Below are 26,127 nucleotides of genomic sequence, written 5' to 3' on the forward strand. Positions count from 1 at the left end.
ATATATTACAAAAATAAAATTGAATTTTTTTTTGGTTATTATTGAAGACCGGAAATGATATACATAAAAGCTAAATTTTAAGAGAAAAAAAATTATGTACTGCTATTTTCATATTTGATTATATATATATAATTAATGTAATGATTTATTCTTTTCTACATTCTTCTTCATCGCATTCTACAATGTCGTTTAAGGTTCTAGTTTTCATATACTCTGTATTACATTTTATTGAGCTTTCCTCACAATCTGATTGTGCTAAAAAAAAATAAATATAAGTTAAAATATTATAAAAAATATTATATTTGTGCTTTGACAGGACCTTTTTTTTTTTTTAAAAGTTAAACACTACGAACAACAATATTAATGTATGTTTTTAAAAAAAAATTCAAACTACCTCTAAAGTTATAAATATTTTCCTAAAAATTAAACTTATCTTCACCAAAATAAGTGAACAAATAGTTAATGTGAAAAAAAAAATTGTTATGTTTTGAATACACATAATACAAAAGACAAACAGGTAAGTTGTGAATTAATTTAAAGGCAAACCTTCTACTGTAACAGTGCAACTACTTGTTGCTTGTCCTGCTTCATTAACAGCAATCAAAGAATAAATACCAGAGTCACGCCAAATAGGATCTGTTATTATTAATGAACATAAATATGGTCCATCTTGTACAAATTTAACCCTGGCAGATTCTGCCAATGGTCTCCATTCTTTCATCCATTTTAAATCTGGAAATGGACTTCCTTCAACACGCACATCAAGTCTTAAAGGTTTACGATCACTTGTAACATGATCTGTTAATGGTTGTATAAAGTGTGGTCGAGCTGAAAAAAAATAAGATAATATTAAATAGGGAAAATGAATTATAATTTTAATAAGGATAAAATAAAACAAATAACTCAGTAAATAAAAAGAAAAAAAAACTCATTAAAAATATTCACGACAATGAAAAAAAAAAATCAACTATAAAACTTACTAGCTAATTCTACAAATATATTTTGTTGTGCTTCTCCCCATTGATTTTTTGCTATACATTGATATTGTCCAATATTATCTTTTGAAAAACCAGCTATACTTAATAATGTTTCAGTACCAGCATGATTAATAATTCTAACTGTTGATGTTGGAGATGATATATCTAATGGCCAACCACGGAATTTCCATTCAATTGTTGGATCAGGATATCCAGAATAATTAAGGCATAATATTAATGTATCATTCTCTGCACAATATCTTTTTTCAATGACACCTGGTGCAAAGTATGGTGCACATGCATACTGTTCAGCATATGAATCATTTAATGCCTTCTCAGCATATGGATCAAGAAGTGGAATAATTTTTTTATTCCTATCTAAAACTGGTTGTGGTGGTGCCATTAATCTAGATGGTGGTGAAGCTGGTGATGGTTCAGATATACCATATATATTTTCAGCACGTACACGGAATTGATAACTTTTACCAAGTTCAAGATTACGAACTTTACAAACTGGTTCTGGAATATTATAATCCAATAATGTCCAATCTTTTTCTGGTAATTCTCTAATTTCAATACAATAAGTGACTTGTGGATATCTAGGTGGAGATCTCTTTGTTGGAATCCATGAAAGAGTTAAATAATGACCTGTAACTTCTTTGATAAATGGACCACGATCTGGAGGAGTTGGAAAACTTGCAAAGTTTATTTTTTTAAAACCGTATTCTTCTGTTAAATATGGTGTTACATCAATTAAGTCATTAAATTTTATTTTATCTAAATGTGGTACTGTGACATCTAATACAGCTGATGATGATGCAGTACCATGTGAATTTTTTGCAACAGCTACATACTCACCAGAGTCTTCTGGTAATGTATCAAGAATTATCAACGCATGACTTCCACCTCCACAAGATTGCATTTTACACCTTCCATTAGGTACTATTTTAACTCCATTATGATACCAATCAACTTCAGGTGATGGATGACCAACAACTAAACAATCAAATATTGTTGGTAAATGTGTAAATACATGTTTATTTTTTAATTGTCTTATAAATCCAGGTGGGAATGGCATTCCACCACGTTCATTTTCTTCATACATTTTGGGTCTTATAATACCAATACAACATTCTGTTTTTGCAGTTCCTAATTTATTTTCAGCAACTAATGAATATTCACCCTCATCATCAGGTGAGGCATTAAGAATAAGCATATGATGAATACCACGTTCATCAGTCCATAAAACTCTTCTTCCATTAGGTCCATCATTTCTAACTTCTTCACCATCTTTAAACCATTTTATTGTTGGAGTTGGATTTCCTGTAACACATACTTGAAGTTCAATAGTATTTCCTTGATGTATTGACATATTATGTAATCCTCTTCTTATTCTTGGTTTACATTCTTCAGGTGTCATATCATATCCATTTTCAGGTAATTTAGATACATTTCGATTTCCTATAAAAAAATTATTTTTATTATTAATTAATTTATTATTATTTAATTAATTAATTTTTTTTTTATATTTACTATTATACATTAATAATTTGTTATTAATAAATAATAATAAAATGACTAGTAAACAGCCTTCATACATGTATATCTTTTAATATCATCAATTATTAATCTTCTTTTATTTAATTATATACATTGTAAAGCAATATAACAAAAGTTACGGTCAAAATATATAGTCCGTAACTTGTTATACTGAAGATTAATAATTACATTTCGAAATTACTTTTCTTTTTCTTAGATTCAAATTAAAAATAAACGTATACAATTGTTAATTCAAGTTAACCTGTTATATTAATATTAATTGACAATGATTATAGAAAGGGGAAGGAATTTAATGAAAAATGGGCTGAAGACTTCCGAGAATATATTATCATATTAATTGGACAAGTTTTCTTTGTTGATAAAAAGTAAGTAAAAGTTAACAATTTATTGTATAAATGTATTAAATTATATTAAAATATGATTTATTATTGGAAAATTATTTTTATTTTTAATTATTTAATATTTTATGTTACATCATCTTTATTATCTATTTGTCCTAAACATTGGGATTATGATAAAATATCTAAATCATGTTATTTTATGGTGGGAAAAAAAATGAATTTTTATGATGCTAAAGAATATTGTTATCAAAAGTTTAATGCAAATTTATTAAGTATAGAAACAAAACATCAAAATGATTTTATACGTGATTATTATGCATTTTTTGGTTCAAAATGGTTATCTGCATCAATGTCAAAAGAAAATAATAGTAATTCTATTTTAAAATGGAATGAAATTTATCCTATAACTTTTACAAATTTTGATCCATTTAACTCATTATCTAATGCTTCACCATCATTAGGATGTTTAAAAATTTTAGAAAATGGTTTATGGGTTAATTCAAATTGCATGGTACCATCACAATTTGTATGTCAAAAAAATTTAATTCAACCAATTAAATCATCAGTTGATTGCCCTAAATCATGGATTCCATTTAATTTAAATAATGCTTGTTTCAAAATTATTAAAACATCATTAATAAGTGAGGCTGAAACTCTATGTCGAAAGGAGGCTATGATTCATGGTGAAGAGGCTTCTTTAGCATCAATTAATTCAAAAGAAGAAAACGAGTTTGTTTTAAGTAAGTTTAATATTTTCCACTTAATTTAATTTGATGCTTGTAGAATTATCTTTAAAACATTCACCACATTTACATAAAATTTTACTAGGTGGAATTGGTGGGGGAAAAAGAAAATTGAATTGGGTATGGGTTGATGGTAGTGATTTTAGTAAATATCAAAATTGGGATAAATATATGCCTAGACAACGACAAAATATGTCTAATTTAGTAATGTTAAAAAGTGGAAAATGGGCTAACATTAGAAGTGACAGAAATAGTCATCCACATCATACTATTGCTGTTTGTAAATTAATATTTCTCATTTAATTTGTAGTGATCTCTTTTTTTAATAAAAAAAAAACCAATTATTAAACATACCTGTTACAATAAGTTCAGCTTTAGTACTTGCTGTTCCAAAACTATTTGTAGCAACACAACGATAATAACCTTCAGATTCAAATTTAGCTGATTTTATAGTAAGACGTTGTTTTCCTTCTGTTTCAGATTCAATAATAACATTTTGACTATTTGATAATTCAAGACCATCTTTAAGCCATTTTATATCTGGAAATGGTTTTCCATATGGAAGACATTCAAAAGTAACATCTTCTCCAACTTTGACTCTTTTAATTGTTAAAGGTGTTATAAAACCAGGAGCATTTCCTGATGATAAATCTGATGTATAATCTCTTGATATTTTTCTTCCTTTTGCTTCAATAATAACATCACATGTAGTTCTAGCAGAACCATATTCATTTTCTGCAACACAACGATAACATCCTGCATCAAAACGTGATGCAGAAAGAACTTCTAATTCAGTATTTCCATCAATATTTTCAAATACTTGTGTTCTACCAAATGAATAGAGACGTTCTCCATCTTTAAACCATCTAATTTGCATACGTTCACCACTAAATTTACATCTAAGTTTGAAAGATTGTCTATCAGTAATTTTTATATTATCTAATGGAATAATAACTTTTGGTGCTTTACCAGTATCATATGATGATGATGGTGATCTATATGGTGATACTGGTAAACCATTTGAAGAACCAGGTATTCTTTTAACAGTTGCATTACCTTTACTTTGAACTGTTCCATGAATATTAGTTGCAATAACACGATAAATTCCATCATCATCTATTGTACATTTTGGAATATATAATGTTGCTGTACCATCAGGTTCAAGAGATATTTGATAATCATCATTAGGAATAACTTTTTCACCATTTTTATACCAAACTATTTCTGGAAGTGGTGAAGCTTCTATTTTACAGATTAATTTAAGTGGACTTCCTTCATTAGCTCTAGCATCACCAATATTTAAAATAATTCTTGGTGGTTGAACTTTTTCTGAAGTAGTTGGTGTTCTTCTTGAATATCCACCATCATCAATACTAATAAAAGCTTTTGTATTAGCAGAACCTTCATCATTTGTAGCAATACAACGATAAGTTCCTTCATCACTATTTTTACAATTATTAATTCTAAGTGAATATGTTCCATTAGATGGATTATTATTCCATTCAAATCTTTTATCTTCAAATAATGGTGCACCATCTTTACTCCATTTAACAACTGGCATTGGTTTTCCGGTAACTTTACAACTTAATTCAATTGTATTATCTAATAAAACAGTATTATCTTCTAATGGAATAATAAATCTTGGTGCTTCACCATCTTCTTTTATACTTCGATCAATATTTCTTAAATTAACTTCTACATGAATAGTTGATTGTGTTTTTGCTTTACCATATTTATTTTCAGCTTCACATCTATAAATTCCTTCATCAGACAAAGTACAATCAGATACAGTAAGATTACAAACACCATCTGGAAGAATCTCAATTTTAACTTTATTATTTGATCTAAGAAGAACACCATTTCTATAAAATTTAATTTGTGGAAATGGAGATCCAGTAACAGTACATGTCATAAATAATTCACCTCCACGATCAACCCATTTATCTGTTAATCCTTTAGTAAAGAATGGTTCTTCACCTTCTTTAATAATTTCAATCTTAGGTGTTTTTATTCCAACTAAACAAGCTGTATTAGTAGTTCCATGAATATTTGTAGCTATACATCTATATGCTCCAGTATCAGCTTCAGTAACATCCTTTAATGTAAGTGTACATCTACCATTTTCTTCATCAAAATCAGTTGACATATTAGAAGTAAGTTTAATTGGTAAACCATCTTTATACCAAGAAATACTTGCCATTGGAATTGCATCAACAACAGTACTAAGAGTAATTGTTTTTCCAATTTCAAGAATAGCATCTTCCAATTGAGGATTAAATCTTGGTGGATATTCTCTTTTGTGTTCAATTTGTTCAATGTACTCTTCTTCAATATTTAAGTTGGCTCTTGTATCAGCAACACCGTATGAATTTTTTGCAATACATTTATACATTCCAACCCATTCTGGTGTTAAATGTAAAACTTTAAGTTTACAACATCCATCAGGTGTATTGACAAATTCGATTCCTTTCATATCACTAGTAATAATTTTTTCTTCAAATAACCAAGTTATTTCTGCTTTTGGTTTGGCATCAACATGACATTCAATTGATGCTGGATGTCCCATAGGAAGTCTTCTATCCCATAATGGAACATTCCATCTTGGTTCATATCCTTCTTCATCTCTTGGTTTAAATGTTCTACTTAATGATTCACAGAATGAAGCATTACATTCAACTTGACCAAATTCATTTTCAGCTATAGCACGAATTGAACCAAAATCATCTGGATTAATTGATTTTATAGTAAACATCCAATGACCATCTCCTAAATCTTCAATTAAGTAATTATCATTGTTATTAATTTCATTATTATTAAGAATAAATTTAATTTCTGGTTTTGGAAATCCTCTAACTTTAACACTAAATTCAACTTTTTCACCAACTTTTCCATCTGTTGTTTTAAGTGGAATAATAAATCTAGGTGGGCCAGGAATTTCACTTTCATCAAGAACTGAAGCTTTACATGAACTTTCTTTTTCTCCGAAATCATTTTTTGCAACAATTGAATATTTTCCACTGTCATCTTTTGTAGAATCAAGTATTCTTAGTGAAGCAGTACCATCAAGTGATAGTCTTAATGTAACTCTATCAGATTTTTGTATTTCAATACCATCTTTAAACCATTTAAGATCAGGCATTGGATTACCAAATACTTGACATTTAAGAACAAGTGTTTCACCTTCTGGTATTGTTACATCAGATAATGGTCCTAAGAATTCAGGTGATGTACCTACAAAATCTTTCTTTTTAGGTTTTACATATACAGAACAACTTGATTGTAATTCTCCCTTATCATGTGTAAATACAACTCTATAAACACCAGCATCATCTGCTTTAGATGTTGGTATAGTTAATGTGTATTCACCATTACTATCAGAAAGTTTCAAATTCTCATTAGGAATAATTTCTTGACCATTTTTATACCATTTAACTTGTCTTGGTTTTCCAGAAATTTTTACTTTCAATTGAAGTGGTTCATCTTCATTGATATCTTGATCTTTGAGACCATCAATAAGTTTAACAATTTCTGGAACTTTTACATCAAGATCACCAGATGAGTCACATTCACCTGCATCATTAGATAAGACAACTTTATAATTTCCAATATCTTCAGCCATTGCTGATTTTATTAGAAGTTCATATTTCTTAGGATTAAGTGTTTTTAATTCAATACCAGAGCAAGATTTTACTTCTTTACCATTTCTAAACCATATAACTTTTTTAACAGGTGCAGATACTTCAACTCTAAATGAATGTTCATCACCAGCATCAATTGTTGCAGAAATAAGACCTTTAACAATTTTTGGTTCAACATCACTTGCAGAAAGAACTGTTAATTTAGCTTCACTTTCAATTTTTCCAGCACTATTTTGTAATACAATTTTATACTCACCAAAATCATCCATTTCAGTTTCTTTAATTAGTAATTTATAAGAATTTTCAATAGAAATAAAGCTAATTCTTTTTGATTCTTTAATTTCTTTTCCATTTTTATACCATTTAACAATTCTAACTTTTTCTGTTGTCTCAGCTTCGAAAATAACTTCCTCACCTTCTTTAACAGTTTTGTCCTCTAAACCTTTTGTAAACTTAGGTTCTCTTTCAACAGTTACATTTCCTTTAGTTTTAATTGTCATTTCTTCATTAGCAAACTCAACTTCATACACACCTGAATCATTCATAGTTGATGAAGGAATTTCATAGACAAAACTATTTTCATTAACAATTTTACTATTTTCATTATCTTCTTTTCCATTTTTATACCACCTAACTTGTTTAGGTTTTCCTGTTGTTTTAACATCAAGGTAAATTGGTTTACCTTCAGGAATAAATAAGTCTTCCAAACCTTTAATAATTTTTAATGGTTCAGAAGGTAATTTAACAGTAAGTTTACAACTAGAATCAGCTTCATTACCATCATCATCTGTGACTTTAACTGTGTATGATGCTTCATCATCTTTGTCGGCAGATGGTATTTCGATACCATATTTATTATTACCAAGATCTTTGGATGGAATTTCTTTTCCATTTTTATAGAATCTGACTTGTTTTGGTTTCTTAGATGTCTCAATATCAAGAAGAATTTTATCACCTTTTTGAGCTTGTTTATCTTCAAGTCCCTTTTTAATAGATATTGGTTCTCCTTTAACTGTTAATTTGGTTAAATCATCAGCAGTTCCTCCTTCATTTTTAACGGCAACAGAAATATCTCCAGCATCATCTTTTTTAACAGATGGAATAGTAAGTTCATATTTACCATTACCCAAATCTTTTCCAGGTCCCAAACTTTTACCATTTTGTTTCCATTCAATAGCATCTACTTTACCTTTAACTTCAATTACAAACTTAACTTCATCTCCTTCATTAGCAGAAGTAGGAACAAGTCCTTTAACAATGCTTGGTTTTTCCACTGGTAATTTAACAGTAAGTTTACAACTAGAATCAGCTTCATTACCATCATCATCTGTGACTTTAACTGTGTATGATGCTTCATCATCTTTGTCGGCAGATGGTATTTCGATACCATATTTATTATCTCCAAGATCTTTAGATGGAACTTCTTTTCCATTTTTGTAGAATCTTACTTGTTTTGGTTTTTTAGATGTTTCAATATCAAGAAGAATTTTGTCACCTTTTTGAGCTTGTTTATCTTCAAGTCCCTTTTTAATAGATATTGGTTCTCCTTTAACTGTTAATTTGGTTGAATCATCAGCGCTGCCTCCTTCATTTTTAAGGACAACAGAAATATCTCCAGCATCATCTTTTTTAACAGATGGAATAGTAAGTTCATATTTACCATTACCCAAATCTTTTCCTGGTCCCAAACTTTTACCATTTTGTTTCCATTCAATAGCATCTACTTTACCTTTAACTTCAATTACAAACTTAACTTCATCGCCTTCATTAGCAGAAGTGGGAACAAGTCCTTTAACAATACTTGGTTTTTCTGCTGGTAATTTAACAGTAAGTTTACAACTAGAATCTGCTTCATTGTCATCATCATCAGTAACTTTAACTGTGTATGATGCTTCATCATCTTTGTCAACAGATGGTATTTCAATACCATATTTATTATCTCCAAGATCTTTAGATGGAACTTCTTTTCCATTTTTGTAGAATCTTACTTGTTTTGGTTTTTTAGATGTTTCAATATCAAGAAGAATTTTGTCACCTTTTTGAGCTTGTTTATCTTCAAGTCCCTTTTTAATAGATATTGGTTCTCCTTTAACTGTTAATTTGGTAGAATCATCAGCAGTTCCTCCTTCATTTTTAACGGCAACAGAAATATCTCCAGCATCATCTTTTTTAACAGATGGAATAGTAAGTTCATATTTACCATTACCCAAATCTTTTCCAGGTCCCAAACTTTTACCATTTTGTTTCCATTCAATAGCATCAACTTTACCTTTAACTTCAATCACAAACTTAACTTCATCTCCTTCATTAGCAGTGACAGGAATAAGTTTTTGTGTAATAGATGGTTTTTCAATTTCTTTGCAAATTATTTTTGCTTTCGATTCAATAATTCCAGCATCATTAGATACTTTAACTGAATAGTTACCAAAGTCAACATCTTTTACATTTTCAACATGTACTCTATACTTGCCATTACCAATGTCTTCTACATTATCAATTTCATTATTATCTTTATAAAATTTAACTTCTTTTGGTTTTCCATCAACTTCAATTTCTAGAATTAAATCGGAACCTTTTTTAAGTTCTTGATTCTCCAATCCTTTCTTAAATGAACATAGTGTATCTTTAGGTGTAACCTTTAAAGTTGCATCAGCCCAAACGTCTCCATACTCGTTTGTAGCTTCACAACGATATTCATCATTATCTGACATTAGTGTCTCATTTATAGTTAAGCGTTGTGTTCCATCAGATAAGTCTTCTATTATAATTCTTTGATTATCTGCTTTTATTACTTCACCATTTTTGTACCATTTGACGGTTGGTTTTGGTTTTCCAATCAATTTTCCTTCTAAAACAGCTTTTTGTCCTTCAACAACTGTTACAGGCTTTATTGGTTGAAGAAAATCTGGAGCTTCTCCGTCAATAATCATTTCGGTTGTTATTAAAACTGGTCCTTCAGTCCATGCAGCACCTAATTCATTAGTAGCATCACATCGATATTCACCACTATCTTGTAATGTTGCATTGACTATAGTTAACTTAATATTATTATCTTTGGTATACTCAATTTTAATATGTTCTGATTCAGTAATTTTTTTACCATCTTTGCTCCAATTAATTTCAGGTCTTGGTTCACCTTTTACTTTACACGTTAAAACGGCATCTTTACCAGGTTCAATTGTACAACTTCTTATAAGTTCAATAAATTCTGGTGGTCCACGATTATCAACAACTTTAGCTCTTTCTAAAAAATAAAATTATTAGTATTATATTATAATTAAATTAAATATTCATGCAAAAAAAAATCAAATTAATTGTCTTCCACAAACCTTCTTCACCAATTGTAAATGCCTCGATTTCTTCAACTACTTCATCATTGTTTTCATCTTCAATTGTTTGTTCACTAGCGTATTTTAGTTCTAATTTACTATCAGTGATTGCTTTACCCTTTTTGTTTATTCCTATACATTGATAGACACCCACATCTTCTGCACTAGCATTTTGAATTGTAAGTTTCAAAACACCATCTTGAAGATATTCTTCTTTAATATTAGGAGTAATAACTATTGGTTTATTATCTTTAAGCCATTGAATAGTAGATTTAGAATCTTCGTTAATTTGACAACGTAATTCAATTGTATCACCTGGAGCAACAGATTGAGGCTGAAGAGGTTCAATAAACATTGGTTCAGGTAAATTGGAATCATCAGAAATTACTTGTTCTTCTGCATGTTTTACATCAAGTTTAGAATCAGTAATTGCTTTACCTTTTTTGTTAACAGCTTCACATTTATATTCTCCAATATCTTCTATAGTAGCATTAGTTATTTTAAGTTTTAATGAACCATCAGGTAAATGTTCTTCAATTATATGATCACCAATTTTAACTGGTGAATTATCTTTAAACCATTTAATTGTTGGTTTTGATTCTTCATTAATTTTACAAACTAATTCAACGGTTTCTTTTTCAGTAACTTGACATGATTTTAATGGTTCAATAAATAATGGTTCAGCTAACAAAGAATCATCTTCTGTAGATTTTTCATCTGCATATTTTACATCAAGAGATGAATCAGTAACAGCTTTTCCTTTTTGATTAACTGCTTCACATTTATAAACACCTGTGTCTTCAATTTTTGCATTTTGAATTGTAAGTTTCAAACTTCCATCAGGAAGATGTTGTTCTGTGATATGTTCTCCGGTTTGAACTGGTGTATTATCTTTATACCAATGAATTTCAGGTTTAGATTCTTCATTTATTTTACAAATTAATTCTGCAGTATCTTCTTCATTAACTTGACAAGGTTTTAATGGCTGAATAAACATTGGTTCAGGTAAATTAGAGTCATCGGAAATTACTTGTTCTTCTGCATGTTTTACATCAAGTTTGGAATCAGTAATTGCTTTACCTTTTTTGTTAACAGCTTCACATTTGTATTCTCCGATATCTTCCAAAGTGGCATTAATTATTTTAAGTTTTAATGATCCATCAGGTAAATGTTCTTCAATTATATGATCACCGACTTTAACTGGTGAATTATCTTTAAACCATGTAATTGTTGGTTTTGATTCTTCATTAATTTTACAAACTAATTCAACAGTTTCTTTTTCAGTAACTTGACATGATTTTAATGGTTCAATAAATAGGGGTTCAGCAAGTAAACTTGCTTCATCTATTTCTTTTTCAACTCCAAAACTACAGGATGTTTCTGCTTCACCTGCAGTATTGATGGCAACACATGAATATGTTCCAATATCTTCTAAACGAGCTTCATTTATAATAAGACTATAAGTTCCTGAAGCTTCTTTTCTTACTAATATATGATCATTATCAATTTCAATATCTTTACCATCTTTTTTAAATATAACATTTGGTTCAGGTTTTCCTTTAACACTAACTGACATTTCAACAACTTCTTTTTCCTTAACTTTAATATTTTGTAATTTTTTACCAAATTCTGGTGGTTCATCAACAATTTTTTCTTTTATTTCACACTTGCTTGTAGCAGTTCCAACCTCACTTTTAGCTTCAGCAATAAAAGTTGTAAATAATTCTTTTTCTATAGAATTAATAACAACTCTCCAATGAATATTATTTGCATCATGTTGTACAGAAACACCATTACCTGTTTGAATTCTTTCACCATTTGCATAAAATTCTACCATTGGTTGTGGAAGACCAGATACACTACATTGAAGGACAAGTTTTTCGTGTAAGGATAATGTTTGTGAACATAATTCTTTAGTGAATTCAGGTGGGATAGCTAAAGGTATAATATGTGAAGTTAATAAAGGATAAAAATAATATGTAGGAAAAGTGTGAAAAATGTTTTTTTATAAACTTACTTTTAACTTTTAATTTTCCTGATGTTTCAATATTTCCTGTTTTGTCTTCAACTAAACATTTGTAACAACCAGAATCAGCAAGTTTTGTAGAATTTATAACAAGTTTTTGAAGACCATTTTCATCAGAAGTAATCAAAAAGTGATCATTATTTTCAATAAGTTTTTCATCTTTAAACCATTTACAAGGAGATGTTAAATCACCTGTTACTGTACATTCAAATGTAGCAGTTTCTTTCCATTTACATTCTTGATCTTGAAGTTGTGAAACAAATTGAGGTTTAACATGAGTATCAATTACTTCTAATTTTGCTATACATTTATCAACTCCTGCTTCATTTTGAATGACACATGTATATTCACCAGTATCTTCTGGTAAACAATCATCAATAATAAGTTGTTCTAATTTTCCTTCTTCAACAACTTGAGAAACAACTCTAATTCTAGCAATAAGTTCAACTTCTTTTCCATCTTTTAACCATTTACAAACAATTCCTTTTGTATTTGGTACAACACATTCAAAAATAGCTTGTTGTCCTTTATTAGCTCTAGCATCTTTCATTTTTTTAATAAACATTGGAGCCATTATAGGAGTTGGAACTCTAAATTCTTCTTCTACATCACTTTGAATGTCAGTTCCTTCATCACCTGTAACAGCATCATCAGCCATAGCTTCACTTTCAGATTCAGAATACATATCAGATGTGTAATGAGCCATTGTTGCTGTGCAACTAACTTCACCAGCTTCATTTTCTGCTTTACAAATTATTTCACCACAATGTTTATATGGATTAAATTTCTTGATTGTTAAAATACTTGTATCATTATTTGTTACAATAGTAATATTATCATCTCCAATAATTTCTTCATTATTAATAAACCATGTTAATGTTGGTTTAGGGTCTCCAGTAAATACAACTTTATGAATAACTGTTGAATTTTCTCTTGCTTTAATATTACTAAGCCATTCTAAAAAGTCTGGAGGATCACCACGTGGTAATACAAGTAACATTGCCTTTGATTCAGCACTACCAAATTCATTTGTAGCTTTACAAATAACTTCACCAGTAAAATCAAGAGTTATATCTTTAATAGTTACAGTATAAGTAGAACCATCTTGATGAATTTTAATATTTTGAGTTTCTTCTAATTTTTTTCCATTAATATACCATGATACTTCTGGCATAGGTTCACCTAATAAAACAGCTTTTAATTTAAGTGTATCTCCTTCTCTGCAAGTTGCATCACAAAGACAAGATTCAAATTCTACAGGAATTGGAGCAATAACAGTCAATTGTCCTTCTTTAAAATTTTCACCCATTTTATTATATGCTACACATTTTATGGTACCTGTCATATCAGTACTACATCCATGAATTGTCATTGAATAAACTCCTTGACTAGAAGTTAATTCTGTATCTTCAGTCTTACAAACAAGTTGATTATTAATATACCATTTTACAAATGGATCAGGATTGCCACTAATAATAACTTTTGTTGTTAAACTATCTCCTTCTCTTATAGTTTGTGGAGGAATATCACTCATAAATTCTGGTTTCTTTTGTGCACGAATTTTTTCAACACCTATACTTGCAGAAGTTTCTCCAACACCAAATGAATTTTCAGCTTTAATTGTAATTCTTGATTGATCTGATGTCTTAGCTTGAAGAATCTGTAACTTTAAGCATCCATCATCGGTTTTTGAAGTTTTTATATGTTCATCATCAGGTGATAATGGTATACCATCTTTCAAAAATGTAATTGTTGGTTCTGGTTTACATTTACCTAATTTTGCTGTCATTAAAACAGTTTCATTTTCATTAACCAAAATATTTTTTAATTCTTCTGAGAATGTAGGAGCACAACCTAATTCTCTTACACTTAATGTAGCAATTTGTTTTTTTACACCTGCACCATTCTTTGCTATCATTGCTACTTCTCCTCCAGTCATTTCAAGAGTTGGTTCAAGGAATGTTACTTTATATGTATCCTCAGATTGTGTTATAACTATTTTATCATCTCCAACTATTGGTTTTCCATTAAATTCCCACTCACATTGAGGTTTTGGATCTCCATCAACACTACAACTAAATGTTGCTGGTGTTCCTTCAACTACTTGCATTGATTTCATATCACTTGTAAATTTAGGAAGTTCAAGTTTTTTTGAAACTTTTAATTGTGTTGTAGCTATGACTTCACCATATTTGTTTTCAGCTTTAACTTTAATTTCACCAGTCTGAAATTTTAATATTATACAGCAATTATCATTAATCATTAGACAAAAAGAAAAGTAAAAATTAGTTAAAAAATATTAAAATTAGTAAATATTAAACAAGATTTTTAAACAATTATTATTTTTATTGGTATAACAAACCTGATCTATTATTGGTTTGTAAATTCTTATTGATGTTTTTCCAGTACTTTCTTCATATTTTACTTTAATTTGTTCTTCAATTGGTACTACTTCAATATTATTTAAGTACCATTTTATTGTTATTGGTAGATCTCCAGAAACAATAGTACTAAATTTAACTGATTCACCTTCAAGAACATCCTTCTCTTGCAATTCTTTTGTAAATTGAGGGGAAGAACCAGGTGGTTTTGGTTTACCAATATTCAACTAAATAGAAATATTACAATTTTATGTTAGGTAAATGGGAGATTGGAATTTTATGGATAACTTATTTTAAATTTAATTTTTTTTTAAAAAACATACCTTGCCAGTTGAACTACATTCTCCTGCTTTGTTTGTAGCTACACATTTAAGTGTTCCTGTCATTGATTCTGTTGGTGATCTAATATTTATATGAAAAGATCCATCTTGGTGATCAACAATATTAAAATTTCCATCAGGTTGAAGTTTTTTATTATTTAAATACCAATCCAAAGTTGTTGAACCATCGTATTCTTCTAATTCAACATCATAACGTACTGGAGTACCTTCATCAACATTTTTATCATACAATGGCGTTTTGATTATCGGTTTTACTGGTTTTGGTATAACCTTAAGGTCACCTGATGATTTATCACTTCCACATTTATTTTCAGCAATTACTTCAATCTTACCACTGTCACCTTTTTTTACATTTAAAAGTTTTAATTTATATTCACTTTCACATTTTTCAATAATTATATCATCTTTTCCACTTTCAATAACATTACCATTTTTATAAAATTTGATGTTTGGCTCTGGAAAACCTGAAACTTTAACACAATATTCAATTTGTTCACTTTCATTTATCTCTTTTGATTCAATTCCTTTTTCAATTCTTGCTGGTGTTTGTTTTTTCTCAACAATGATATCAGTTTTACTTTCAGTTTGACCTGCTTCATTTTGTGCTGTTACTTTTATTTCACCATTATGTACTTGTTTTGCCTCATCAACTGTAAATGTACTTTTGTTTGTATTATCTTTTATATGAATACCCTGACTACCATCTTCCATTACAGTTCCATTTAATGTCCAAATAAATTGTGCTTTGTTATTTACAACAACATCAACAGTAAAACTTTCACCTTCCGTTACATTAACTTGTTTTAAACCTTCACTTATTTCAGGTTTTTCAACTTTTTCATCAATAACCATTTTTACTGTTTGTTCTATAACTTTTGTACCTTCATCTGTCTGAGTTTCTGCTCTACAAGTAACATCTCCGGTAGAACGATCTGTTGTATCCATAGACAAATTATATTCATGTGTTTCTGTACTTGAAATTTTTACACCTGTTCCAGGAGTTAAAATAGAATTATTAAAAAGCCATACAACATTAGAAGCATTTTCAATAACAGTACCAAAATTAGCCCATTCTCCTCTAGTAATATTTTGATCAGACAATGTTCTTGTAATTTTCATTTCTTTTTTTGTTGTTGTAGTTGTGGCAGATTCAGTTGTAGTTGTTGTTGTTGTTTCATATGTCTCAACTTCTTCTATTATATTATTATTTAAACTACTTGTACTACCAAGACCAATTACAGCTACAGGAACTAAGATAGCTGGAATAACTGTAATACCTGTTGTTGGAAGACCAGTTGTAGTAATATTTTCTTCATGATATCTTTCTTCAAGAATAGTACTAGTACTGTTTGATTTAGTAACATTAGATGTTGTTTCTTCTTGAATATGTTGTTCTTGTACTTTAGCACGTTTTGTTTCTTGAATATTAGATTCACTTTTAGATTCCATTCTTTGTTCATATCTTTTAACTTCCATTGTTAATTCAAATTTAGCTATACCTGCAACATTTTCAGCAAGAACTTCAATTTTTAATAAATCTTCCATATGTGTAGTATCAATAATTAAAATAGATGTTTTATCTTCAGCTGTTTCAACTCTAGCTTCAACAGTTGTAGGTAAAACTTTTCTACCATTTATAAACCATGTATATGTAGGAGCTGGGTAACCTGTAGCAAGAGCATAAAATCTTTCTTCTTTACCTCTTTCACCACTACCACCTTCTGGTATTCTAATAAATTCTGGAGCTTTTGGTTTCTGTTGAATGGTTAATGTACTTTGACTAATAGCTTCTCCTACATCATTTTTAGCAATAACTTTAATATTACCACCCTCTTCAAGTCTTAAATTTATAATTTCTAATTTTGAACTACCATCAAATTCACGTATTTTAATTCTATCATTTTCATAAATTCTTTCTTCATTACGATACCACTCAAATTGTGGATTACCAGTTACTCTAACTTCAAAAATAGCAGTTTTTGTTTCCATTTCTGTAACTTCTTTAAGATGTTCTATTATCTCAGGGGGACGTTTTGGAACAACTTTTGGTATTACAATTAATCTTGCTTTTGTCTCATATCTACCAATACTATTTTCAGCTCTACATAAAACTGTTCCAGCATATTGTGCAGAATCAATTGTAATTTTATGATCACAATTACAAACTTCAATTTGAATACCAGGAGTATTTGAATCAACAATATTTCCATTAATTAACCATGATACTTTAGCAGGTGGATGAGCTTTAACAGTTGTTTCAAATATTGCTTTTTCACCTTCAGTAACTGTTTGATCTTCAATATCTTTTAAAAAGGTTGGAGCACATTTAGAACTTTCATCTGGAGGTTCAATTGTAATTCTTGCTCTACTTTCAGCACTACCATGCTGATTAACAGCTCTACCAACTAATTCACCATCATGTAAATCAATTGAACATTCAGTTATAATAATTTTGTAATATGTATCTTTTTTAATTATTTGAATTCTATTTTCATTATTAATTAATTCTTTACCATTAAGGAAAAATTGAACATTAGGTTCTTCCCAACCACTAACTTCACACTCAAAAACAATTGTATCTTTTTCTTGTACAAGTTTACTTTCTAAATGTTTTTCAAAATTTGGAGCAGCTGGTGGTATTCTAATTTTTAATATAGCATTACAATCACTAACACCCAATCTATTTTTTGCTTGACAAGTTACTTTACCATCAAAGAAACGTGTAACATCTTTTATAGTAAGAATACAAATTCCATCTTCTTGAATCATTTTTATTTTTTCAGATTCCGTTAATGGAATACCATTAACCATCCAAATAATTTCCGGTTCTGGATCACCAGTCATAACAGCTTTAAATTTAACTGTATCACCTTCATTAGCTTCAACATCATCTATAACTGATTGAAATTCTGGAGCAACATAATTTTTATCTGGATCTGCCTCAACATGAAGTATAGCATCACTTTGAGTAGTGCCGTACTCATTTTGAATTTTTAAAGTATAAACTCCACTATCATCAGGTTGAGCATCTCTTATTTCTAAACTAGCATTTTTTCCATCATATAATATTTTAAAATCTGAACTTTGTTGAATAGGTGAATCATCCATCAACCAAACAATATCTGGTTCAGGCCATCCATCAACTTCAGCTTCAAGGCAAACAATATCACCTTCAACACATTCTTGATCTTTAAGTTTTGTTACAAAGACAGGTGGTGCTGCTTCTTTTTCAGCTTTTATAACTCTAAATTGTGCACTTGTTGATGCACTACCAAATTCATTTTGAGCAATACATGTATATCTACCAGTATCTGATTCAAGAATACCTTCAAAACATAATGCAAAATGTCCTTCAGCATCACTATAAAATTTAATTCTATCTGTTTCATGCATTAATACATCATCTTTATACCTAAAAAAAAATTATTTAAAAATAATATTAATAATTTTTATAAAATTACCATGTAATTTCAGGTAAAGGATATCCGGTAACTTTTAAACAAAGTTTAGCACCACCTTGACTTAAAAAGCTTCGAAAACCATATTGAGTTTTACAAATTTTTCCTGATGCACTGATAAATTCAAGATTTGATCCAGTTTGTGACCATTCTGTTCCGAAAGAACTAGTTCCTGAAAATCCTGAACAAATAGAAGCAGAAGAAGCTGTTGGAGAGATAGCTGGTGGACTTTTTGTTTTTTTCGCACTTGATGGTCCCTCGTCAGGATCTAAATAAAAAAAATGATTAAATAATGAAATAAATTATTATTATTGATAAAATAAATTTAAAAAAAAAAAAAAATAATAAAGCACCATTATAACCATTCCATATACTGCTACGTTTTGATCCTGACGTTTCAGTAAAATCAGTTTTAAAATCACTTATGGTAGCATCATATTCTGAGGAATTAGTAATGATAGTATCATCACTTGTTCCAATAGATTTTCCACTTTCAGTAGCTAAAAAAATATTTTTTTTAATATTTTTACTTACACCAAGAAGGATCAACTAATTCAAGTCCACCTTCATCAGCATCCTCAAGCTCAATAATGTAAAATGTTCGTAGAACCATTGCTTAAAAGCAAGGAACCTATAGAATCAATTTTATTAGTATATTAAAAATTAAATAGATATAAAATAAATTTAATATATAAAAATAAATATTTTTATAAATTAATAATGTATAATTTATTATTAACAATAACTAATTATATTATATGTTATTTAAAAAAAAAAAAAGAAATTGTTTTATTATTAAATGATTGTGTTATTTAATGATTATGATTCAAAAAAGGATATATATTTTTAGATAGACCAATGATGGATTCAGAAGAAAAAAAAGACAGGTTAATTATGTATTATCAGTTGATTATCATTATTTTCTTAGGACGTAAGGAACATTTCATTCTCAATTCCTCTTCAATTTACTCTAACTTATTCATTATATCTCATCATTTACTTTTATAAATTAAGTTATCGTATGGAGTTATGTATTGTGAGTGGGAGTGATCCTGAAGTATTGGAATATATGTATTATTTATATAGATGTAGAAAGAAAATGAAAAATGACTTATAAATTGAAAGAGTCAAGTGAAATATGTACACGGAAATATAATAATGTTAAGGAGTGTCGATAAGATGGTAAATTATAAAAAGTAATAAGAGTTAATAGTAAAATATATGAGTAAGAGATAAAGATACATTTATTAAAAATATATGTTAGCAATTCTGAAAGTGTTGATTTCAATATACAATATATTCAATTATTAGTTGTATTAAATTTATATATGTTAGCAAAATGATATGTTTTTCTATCAATTGGTACTAAAAGAGTTTGCTTATAACAATTATAACATTGATCAGAAGAGCTTCTGATTTTAAAGATATATCTAATATATTAAGGCAGATATATAAATAAATATGAAAAGATGTATCACTGGCATAAATTTTTACATTTATGCGCCAGACTTAGTGGATAAATTTTAACTAATTAACAAATATGAAATTATTCTTCTTTGATTTAAACAGACGTTTGTTAAGTAACAAAAAGATTTGTCACGTCAATAAAAAAAAAATAAATAAATGCCAATAAGTTGTTTAAAATAAATTGAATAATAAAAGTGTAGGCGCAGAAAGGGTATTTACATTTGTTTATTATATTCTAATCCTATTTATTTTCTTAGATATTAGATCAGGTGTAAAAATTATATATTAGCCTAACAATATTCGATCAATAAAAAATTATACATAACTTATAATAAAATAACATTCAAAGGGATTTAAGTAATGTTAAGATAAAAAAAAATAATAACAAAAGTATATACTATATTGAACTTGAGAATGTGTACTTGAATTATTTGATAATATTTTTATTTAAAACTTACCGAGAATTTCTTGCATGTCATATATATCTTTTTCCCATGCTTTAACTATAATATCTTGATTTTTACTATCAATAGGTTTAACTCTAAAAAAAGGTAATCCTGATTCGTTAGGTTGAATTACCAATGAATTAATATCAATTGTATGCCCACGAACAGTATATTTATCTAATCGTAAAGTCGCGTAATGTTTAAATGAATTTTTATCTTTAATTGGTGTAACCATCATAATTTTATTTTTAAATAAAAATAAATTTTGATCTTCAATAGGAGTTTCACGTTCCCATACTTGAAAAATATCTTGGCGAAGAATTTCACCTAATCTTGTTACATCACCTGTATAATTTTCAATCTTCTCTAAAATAGTTAAATCTTGACTTCTTTTAGAAATAGATTTTATAATTTCTAATGCTTTTCCCATAGATTTTGTTGAACAGTTGGCACGTTGTGAATATTTTATAAATTCTTTAAAAAAATTTTCATATTGTTGGATTATACCAATAATTTCTTCTAAATACCCTTGAAATGTTTTTACTCCAGCAGTTGTTTTATTGGAAATAATCTAAAATATATATATAATTATTAATTAAATTATATTAAACAAACATCTAAAAATTCTCTAATTTCTGGAATTTCAATTAATTTTTTAATATTTTGATAATCTTTTTCAAAAATAATATGATAATCAAAATCTTTTTCTAATCGTAAAAATGTATGACCAACTTTTCCAGGATTATCTGAATAATATTCGAGTCCTTTTAATAAAACATGAGCATGAAAATTATGTAATTCTTTTAAACATGAAGTTAATTCAACTTTATGTTCATTAACCTTTTCCGGAATTCGTGTAGATTCAAAAACTTTTATATAATCATCAATTAAATTTCCTAAACTTTGAACAAATTCTTCCTCAATTTTTAATAAATCACCATATGCTTGATCTCTTTTCTGTAAAGCTTCTTCCTCTGGTGATAAAGTAGGATCAGGTTCAGCCAATTCTCTTGTAATTTTTCTTTGCTTATAGTATTGTGTTGGTGTTTCAAAGTATGAACCTGGAACCCAACCAACTTTTTGTGGTTTTGCTTTTGTTCTAACTAACCATTTAGATGCATTTTTGCTATCAAGAACTTCAACAATTTGTCCTTGTTCTATTGGAATACAATCAAGATCATTTTCCTCAGGTGTATAATCTTGTAATGCCACGAATACTGGAAAAGATCTAGTTTCTGATCCCTAAAATATGAATATAAAAATTAAAAAATATATTTAAATTTTTAAAAATTAAACTTACGGTAATAATTTCTGTACTACAACTTCTTCCATGTCTATCTGTGTTTGATGTTACACTTTCAGAACGATAAGCAGATCTTGAGGTTCTATTTCGATAATTTACATCTTCAGTTGAAGTATATTTACTTAAAAAATTATATTAATATAAATATGCAAAAAAAAAAAATAAATTATCATACCGAAAACTGGAGTATTTTCTTTCCAGTTGTCTTTGACGTCGTAAAGCCATGTAACATTAATTTTATATAATAGAATAATATAATAATTTGAATTTTAAACTGAATAATTAAAATTATAAAATGAAATTAAGGAAAACGCTCGCTATCAACCTGGAATAATATTCAATAATAATATTATTTTTTTAAAAAAATTAGAATATAACAATATAATAATAAAAAATAAATTTATATATTGTTTGTACATTCAAAGATAAGTAAATTAATAAAAACTACAAAGTGTAACTTTTAGTATTATTATAGTGGATAAAATATTTTCAAGTTATTGTAAATTGAACTACTCTCTTGACCACAAGAAACAAAATAATATAACTGATGAGAATTTGAATTTATTTAAAAAGTTCTTAAAATAACAGATATATATATATATATATTCAAATATACAAAAATTTTCTTTTTAAATTGTTTCAAGTCATTTTAATATATTTTGTAGAGATATACTGTTTATCTGAAGGTGTAAGTAAAATCAAAAACGATCTTTTTTATTGTTACCTCTTCAATAAAATCAGTTAGCCCCAAATACTTGTTCATATAAATTTATTTTCAATTTTGTTATAACCAACAACTAACGAATGAATTATATATGATATATTAAAGTGTTATGTCAGAAGATGTGATAATAGTTAACTCTAGCTTTTATACTAAAGGATATCTTACTTGACTTAAATAATAACCTCCTTTGTTAAATCGCATAATCAAACTAAATCTTAGAGAGTGTTAAACAAAAAATTACATATTATTATGGTCTTATTTTGATAAGAGATCACTAAACTTATGAATATAATAATCGTAAATATTATTAGTGCAATAATACTAATTTAATGTTGTTTTTTAACTTATTTTTATTAAAACACCATTTTTAATATTATGAAAAAAAGATTAGTCAAAATAAAAAAGAATAATTGTTATCTATTATTTTAATTCTTCTTAACCAACATTAAATATCCCTCACATGTATATCAATAAATTAGAATACATCCACCTACCGTTAGTGTTTTTATTAACATGCTAATTAATCTCATTTGATAAATAGAATATTTGTAAGATTTAATTTCAATTACATAAATTAAAAAATCTTAAATATACAATTACTAAGAGATTTTGTAAAGGTTCTTATTATTATAATATAATTCTTTTGTCTTATAGAAATATTATTTTATATACCAAGAAAACTAGAATAGCACTTTTACAAAGAGTATATTTTTTTTTATTGTAAACTCAACAATGAAATACAAAAGAAAGATATAAATTATACTTTCTCATCATTTGGATATATTGTTGCAAGTTCATTTTTTAACTTATAACGAGAGTAACCATCAAATGCTCCTAAGTATCTTGAAAGTGATGGATGAAATATTCTTCCACTTGATTCTTCTAATTCAACCTCTGCAACATACATTAATGATGGTAAAACAACATCTCTAGTAGTTATTAATACTGCATAAAATGGTATTTTATCATTTTTATGATGACCTTCAGGATCATGATCTTTTAACCATTTAATTGGAGCTGATGCTTTTTCATCCCATCCAACAACAACACCTCGTATATTGTATTTTTTTGTTGCTACAACTTGCCCCACTCGAAATTTTATGAAAGGGGGACGAGGATCTCTAACTCTTTTAGACACTAAAAAATAAACAGATAAAAAATAAATTACACCTCTTACATCCATAGTATTTTTCCTTATCACTTAAATTTTCAACATCTTCTGAGTCTATTATAGCTAAAATTTTAGGTGAGTAATACTTTTTGATAAATGGCAAATATTTATCAATATACTTAAAAATATCTTTTACAAATCTAAAAATATATATCAAAATTAGTCAAATTTAATACAAAATCATACGTGTGTAAATAATAGTTAGCATCAGAAGTTGAATTGTGAACGAGGTATATTTGAGTTAGACCAGATAATATTAAAATTATTAATAATCCATATTGGTGTTCCATAATAATATAATAAATATTCAAAAAAAAAAAAGACACGGAATCCAACAAACTAATGGTTTTTAATTACGACTTTCCAGTTGAAGGGATATTTTTCCACAAAATAAATAAGACTACCCCAGTATTGATATAAAATTGCTACACAAAAAATAAAATTTTTTTTCTTTCTATAATATATTTAAAAAAATTAAACAAAAATAATTTATCAGTAGGTATAAAAGATCTATCTACAAACATTGTAATATTTTAATCATTTTAAAACTAGTTACATCTTCAATCATATTTATTTTCTAATGACATTTTTGGAATTGTATAATTTTCATTGATACTAAAAAAAAATTAGTTTATTATTTGAAAAAAAAAAAAGTTAATTTTTAATAACTTACCAATAAATATCAGTATCAGAAAAAGTATATGTGTTAATACCAATATTAGTACTAAGGCATATTAGAAATTTTTCCTTCAAAAAATATATAATTAATTTTGTTGCCTTTATTTTAAAATTAATTCCAGTTGGTTCAATTATGGGTAGAATATCATTTGATAAAAAATCTATTGCATCTTTACCACTAAAAACATTTTCATATTTTTTAAACATTGTTTTATAAGTTTTTTTTGGTATTCCATCTTTGAAAAGATTTAAAATTATAGAAAACTAAAAAATAATAAGTAATAAAATTTTATTAGTTATTAGGAAAAAAAAAGTGGTACCTTTCGAATTGCTTTAAATTGCCCACACTGTAAATTATTAATATCTTCTTGTGATATCATTGAATCAACTGATTTTTTAGATTCTAAACTTGTTGTTTTTGTAATTTTTCTTTTAAAAGAGTTTCTAACAGAGTTACGTAAAGAAGTTCTTACAGAAAAAAAAGTTTTCATGATAAAATAAACGTCATAAAATTATTTTTGATGAATCATTTTTACGATGTTTTATCTCATAAATGATCAATTGCTTTGTTAATATGTTTGCAAAACTTTTAATCTTTCAATATATATTTCTCAATAGTTATGTTAAATTAAAGTTATTTTAACATTAAATTGTAATGATAATATAACAAAAGTTAAATTATAAAAATAATAAATAAAAGTGATATTATAATATTATTGTAAATTTGTTTATTATTATTTAAAGTTTATTATATTTATAATCCTAAACATGTTGAGAGACATTCCTCTTTTGTGATAAAAATATTGGCAGTAGATTTTATTTCAGGATTCCATTTAAATGATCGACAATCATCTCCAATATAATGCCATCGAAGTAACCAACCATCTACATCATCTTCAATATCTGTATAGGATGACCGTCTTTGAGAACAAACTATATCTAAAAATAAAAACGTGTTCTTAATGAATAATATGTTATTTATCGTCAATTACCTTTTCCAGGACAGCAGATACCATCAAATGTTTTATCACGCATAAAAAGAGATATTACTTGGATACATTCATATCCTCCAACAGGGCAGCCAATTCCTTTTTTTGTACTACAAAAAACAGCTTTTCCAACTGCTGTTGGTAAATCTCCTTGTAATATAAATTGATATCCTGTTCCTTCTGGATATGGACAAGTTGCTGGTGGACCAATCATACCTGTATCTTACAAAAAAAAAATAAATATTAATATTAAAAATAAAACAAAAAAAAAAAATCAAAACTTACTTGCATCCATTAATGTAAGACATGTCCAACCTGCTTTATTACTTGATCGTCTTCTAATATAATTATCTCTACAAGAGCATCTTCCACTTTTACAATAAGATGTAGGCCATACTTTAGTACACTCTTCATCATTATCACATTCTCTACTTGTAATTATTAATATAAATATAAATAAAAGAAATAGTAGAAAATAAATATTTTTTGATAAGGTCATTATCCAGAAAAAAAAAATTTTAAAAAGTAATTCTCAACTAAACTTGAAAAATTAAA

General features: G+C 27.6%; 6 protein-coding genes across 6 annotated transcripts; 1 reads left to right on the forward strand and 5 right to left on the reverse strand.

The window, feature by feature from the left end:
- Positions 1-145: 145 nt before the first annotated feature.
- On the reverse strand, positions 146-2,520 carry SRAE_1000191600 (Striated muscle preferentially expressed protein kinase; the record flags this gene model as incomplete). Its single annotated transcript, XM_024648932.1, has 4 exons — positions 146-255; positions 547-828; positions 981-2,438; positions 2,511-2,520. 4 exons carry the CDS (start codon positions 2,518-2,520, stop codon positions 146-148), a joined length of 1,860 nt encoding a protein of 619 aa, XP_024502859.1.
- Positions 2,521-3,092: 572 nt separating this feature from the next.
- Positions 3,093-3,924, forward strand: SRAE_1000191700 (C-type lectin domain and C-type lectin-like domain and C-type lectin fold domain-containing protein; the record flags this gene model as incomplete). The annotated part of the gene is made up of 2 exons (XM_024648933.1): positions 3,093-3,618; positions 3,662-3,924. The coding sequence occupies 2 exons, from the start codon at positions 3,093-3,095 to the stop codon at positions 3,922-3,924; spliced, it is 789 nt and encodes a 262-aa protein (XP_024502860.1).
- Positions 3,925-3,943: 19 nt separating this feature from the next.
- On the reverse strand, positions 3,944-22,235 carry SRAE_1000191800 (Hemicentin-1; the record flags this gene model as incomplete). The annotated part of the gene is made up of 11 exons (XM_024648934.1): positions 3,944-10,503; positions 10,589-12,523; positions 12,606-14,838; positions 14,977-15,222; positions 15,319-18,748; positions 18,798-19,062; positions 19,148-19,294; positions 20,720-21,278; positions 21,323-21,949; positions 22,008-22,131; positions 22,186-22,235. 11 exons carry the CDS (start codon positions 22,233-22,235, stop codon positions 3,944-3,946), a joined length of 16,176 nt encoding a protein of 5,391 aa, XP_024502861.1.
- A 1,256-nt stretch (positions 22,236-23,491) lies between these two features.
- On the reverse strand, positions 23,492-24,195 carry SRAE_1000191900 (Hemimethylated DNA-binding domain-containing protein; the record flags this gene model as incomplete). Its single annotated transcript, XM_024648935.1, has 3 exons — positions 23,492-23,871; positions 23,912-24,045; positions 24,092-24,195. The coding sequence occupies 3 exons, from the start codon at positions 24,193-24,195 to the stop codon at positions 23,492-23,494; spliced, it is 618 nt and encodes a 205-aa protein (XP_024502862.1).
- A 270-nt stretch (positions 24,196-24,465) lies between these two features.
- Positions 24,466-25,074, reverse strand: SRAE_1000192000 (DEP domain and Winged helix-turn-helix DNA-binding domain-containing protein; the record flags this gene model as incomplete). The annotated part of the gene is made up of 3 exons (XM_024648936.1): positions 24,466-24,520; positions 24,579-24,847; positions 24,904-25,074. 3 exons carry the CDS (start codon positions 25,072-25,074, stop codon positions 24,466-24,468), a joined length of 495 nt encoding a protein of 164 aa, XP_024502863.1.
- A 263-nt stretch (positions 25,075-25,337) lies between these two features.
- Positions 25,338-25,867, reverse strand: SRAE_1000192100 (Proteinase inhibitor I2, Kunitz metazoa domain-containing protein; the record flags this gene model as incomplete). Its single annotated transcript, XM_024648937.1, has 3 exons — positions 25,338-25,522; positions 25,576-25,794; positions 25,858-25,867. 3 exons carry the CDS (start codon positions 25,865-25,867, stop codon positions 25,338-25,340), a joined length of 414 nt encoding a protein of 137 aa, XP_024502864.1.
- Between the last annotated feature and the right edge of the window lie 260 nt (positions 25,868-26,127).

Source organism: Strongyloides ratti (assembly GCF_001040885.1).
Source record: "Strongyloides ratti genome assembly S_ratti_ED321, chromosome : 1".
Taxonomy (NCBI): domain Eukaryota; kingdom Metazoa; phylum Nematoda; class Chromadorea; order Rhabditida; family Strongyloididae; genus Strongyloides; species Strongyloides ratti.